Raw genomic sequence first — 2763 nt, forward strand, 5'->3', positions numbered from 1 at the left:
ATATATTATTGGCCTACAATAAAATATTAGAAATGTATGGCTGCTCGCAAAACAAACAAACAAACAAAAAACTGAAAAGGTATTGTGTCCGGTCCGCCACCTCCAACAGTGTAATACTAATACAGATGAATATTATTAACCAGTGGAAGAGTAGCAGTACGTGTACAGTGAGAGGGCGGTCTCAAATATTATTGGTGGAGGAATCAGACGCAGTAACACTCTCTCACAGTTTAACACTGTCCTGTTAGTTCACAATATCTCTGTCTCTGAAGTGTTCACATATAGTGCTATTATCTGAAAATGCTTCACATGTTTGTGTTGTTCTGCGTGTGCCGTCTGGTCGGTGAGTTATAATCATATTCAGTTTAAGACTTTAGTTTTAATGCATTATATTTACAGAGATTTAATACAGCGACATAACTACTTTTGATCAGATTTCAGATAAAAGATGCTCAACCCAAACTGAAACTAACCAAAAATCTCATTTAAATCACAGGTGCAAAAACAGCAGAATCAGTTTGGAAACAATGACATCAAATGATTTTTGGTTAATCTTGCTAGTCTGAAGTTTATTTTACTGTTTGTTGTGTATAGTTTCTGGTTTCTTAATAAAAAATACAATGAAATAAAACATTAATACTAAGTTTGGATATTAAGAGAGATCTATATTTTCATATGTGCATTTGGGTCTTATGTTTCTCTATTAGTGTTTTTCAATCTCTTTTCCTGATTTGCACTATTTGGCTTCCCTTAACCCTTCATTCTCCAGAGCAGAGGCACTGAAGGAGCCAATCAGATTTAAGATGAGACACAATCACCCGTGTGGCTCCTCCCACAGATCACCTGTATTGTAATAACAGTGTATTGATAACTAAAAATAACATCACAAAAAATATTAATCTCAGCAACTTCTGTGTCTGTGCGGCTGTTCTTCATTGGAGTTACACAACTGGTCTATTTAAGTTATTCCCTTAATCTGTGATAAACTCTGTTCTCCAGGAGTGTTTGCTGACACAGATACAGTGAAGTCAGTGTCAGTGAAGAAGGGAGATTCAGTCTCTCTAAACTCTGATCTCACTGAAATGATGGATGAAGATCTGATTCTGTGGAGGTTTGGAGATGAAAACACTTTAATAGCTGAAATCAATGTAATGGACGACATAATCACTGTATATGATGATGTTCTTGATGGGAGATTCAGAGACAGACTGAAGCTGGACGATCAAACTGGATCTCTGACCATCACAAACACCACAACTGAACATACTGGAGATTATCAACTACAGATGAGCAGTGTGATCAAGAGTTTCAGTCTCACTGTCTTTTGTGAGTTAAATATCTGTTTTTAGCATCAAATGGGTGTATCTTAATTATTAAAATGACGAAATCATTTCAATTAAGCATCATTTTCCTCTCTGATATTTCTCAATGTAAATAATTATCGTTTATTCTATTCCATTCTATATTCTAAACTATTCACTTTTTTTCTCTTTCTCAGCTCGTCTGCCTGTTCCTGTCATCAGTAGAAACTGTTCATCATCATCATCATCTTCATCTTCATCATCATCATGTTCACTGGTGTGTTCATCAGTGTTGAATGTGTGTGATGCGACTCTCTCCTGGTACGCAGGAATCAGTGTATTGTCCAGCATCAGTGTGTGTGATCTCAGCATCAGTCTCTCTCTACCTCTGGAGGTGGAATATCAGGATAAAAACAACTACAGCTGTGTGCTGAACAATCCCATCAGCAACCAGACCACACATCTGGACATCAACACACTCTGTCACACATGTGCAGGTACCACAGCTCTGATGATATTAGTTGATACCAACCCTGATATCATAGCATTTATTCACTGAATTAATTTAAAGAATGAAGGAGCTTCTGTCATCATTTACTTGTGTCTTTCTGAACAGTTTTTACCTTCTTGTTCTTGTGTGGAGCACAAAACAAGATCTTTTTTAGATCATGACAGAGACTAATGTCAGCTTGTTGAAAATCTTAATTTAATTTATCATTTGCTTCATTAGTTTCTCCAGAAGGCCACGCCCCCTGTTGTGATTCTGTTGAAGCTGTGCTGCGATTGGTCGTCACTGCACTGATGGGCGTGGCTTCTGCAGCTGCTGTTGTTCTTCTGGTCAATGACGTCAGAGCTGTAAGAGGATAACAGGAGAAAACAGAACAAACATTATAAATAGTGTGAAATATATATAATATATTGTTTTAAAATGAGTGTGGTCTAATTGTTTAGTGTTTGAAATGCTTTACTCTGAACTGGATTGTAAAGGGTTTATTACTCAAATCTGGTGTATTGGGCCATCTGGTGGTATTCTTGAATATTTCATTTTATGTTTCGTGTCAGTTTTGTTGCTGTTTTCATTTTGTTATAGGCTATAATTGTATGCAGCAACCAAACAAATACAAGTGTAAAACACACCAATAAATCCCTGTAGAATTGAACAGAAAACAGAATATTGCTTATTGAACTGATAAACAGCTATGAATCATACATAGGCCTAAATGATAATTTAAGGGTATAATAAAAGAGTCAAAGTTGTTCATCATAAACATTACAGATATTACATCTTTAAAGACCAGATCAAAGACTGGAAGAGCATTTCAACTTCTGAGACTTTTGACCTTGTTTTGATGATACAGAGTAACCACATTCATTAATCTGTATGTTGATGGGCATTTTCGAAACACTGCATCTTTTGTTTTGAATCAGTGGTTCGGAGCCATAGACAGTAAAATAAATATGG

The 2763-nt window shown here is 36.1% G+C and overlaps 1 protein-coding gene across 1 annotated transcript; it reads left to right on the forward strand.

Moving 5' to 3' along the window:
• The first annotated feature begins 246 nt into the window (after positions 1 to 246).
• Positions 247 to 2464, forward strand: LOC311084228 (uncharacterized protein). The gene is made up of 4 exons (XM_084116146.1): positions 247 to 343; positions 1000 to 1326; positions 1499 to 1798; positions 2032 to 2464. The coding sequence occupies exons 1-4, from the start codon at positions 301 to 303 to the stop codon at positions 2166 to 2168; spliced, it is 807 nt and encodes a 268-aa protein (XP_083972272.1). The 5' UTR covers positions 247 to 300; the 3' UTR covers positions 2169 to 2464.
• The last annotated feature ends 299 nt before the right edge of the window (positions 2465 to 2763 follow it).

Source organism: Abramis brama (assembly GCF_963993115.1).
Source record: "Abramis brama genome assembly, chromosome: 6".
Lineage (NCBI taxonomy): Eukaryota > Metazoa > Chordata > Actinopteri > Cypriniformes > Leuciscidae > Abramis > Abramis brama.

Excerpts from the sequence above, each read along its gene's own strand:
- LOC311084228 (XM_084116146.1), top strand. The coding sequence starts at position 301 with ATGCTTCACATGTTTGTGTTGTTCTGCGTGTGCCGTCTGGTCG. Across the intron at positions 1,327-1,498 it reads TTTCAGTCTCACTGTCTTTT|CTCGTCTGCCTGTTCCTGTC; the intron begins GTGAGTTAAATA and ends TCTCTTTCTCAG. Across the intron at positions 1,799-2,031 it reads ACTCTGTCACACATGTGCAG|TTTCTCCAGAAGGCCACGCC; the intron begins GTACCACAGCTC and ends TTGCTTCATTAG.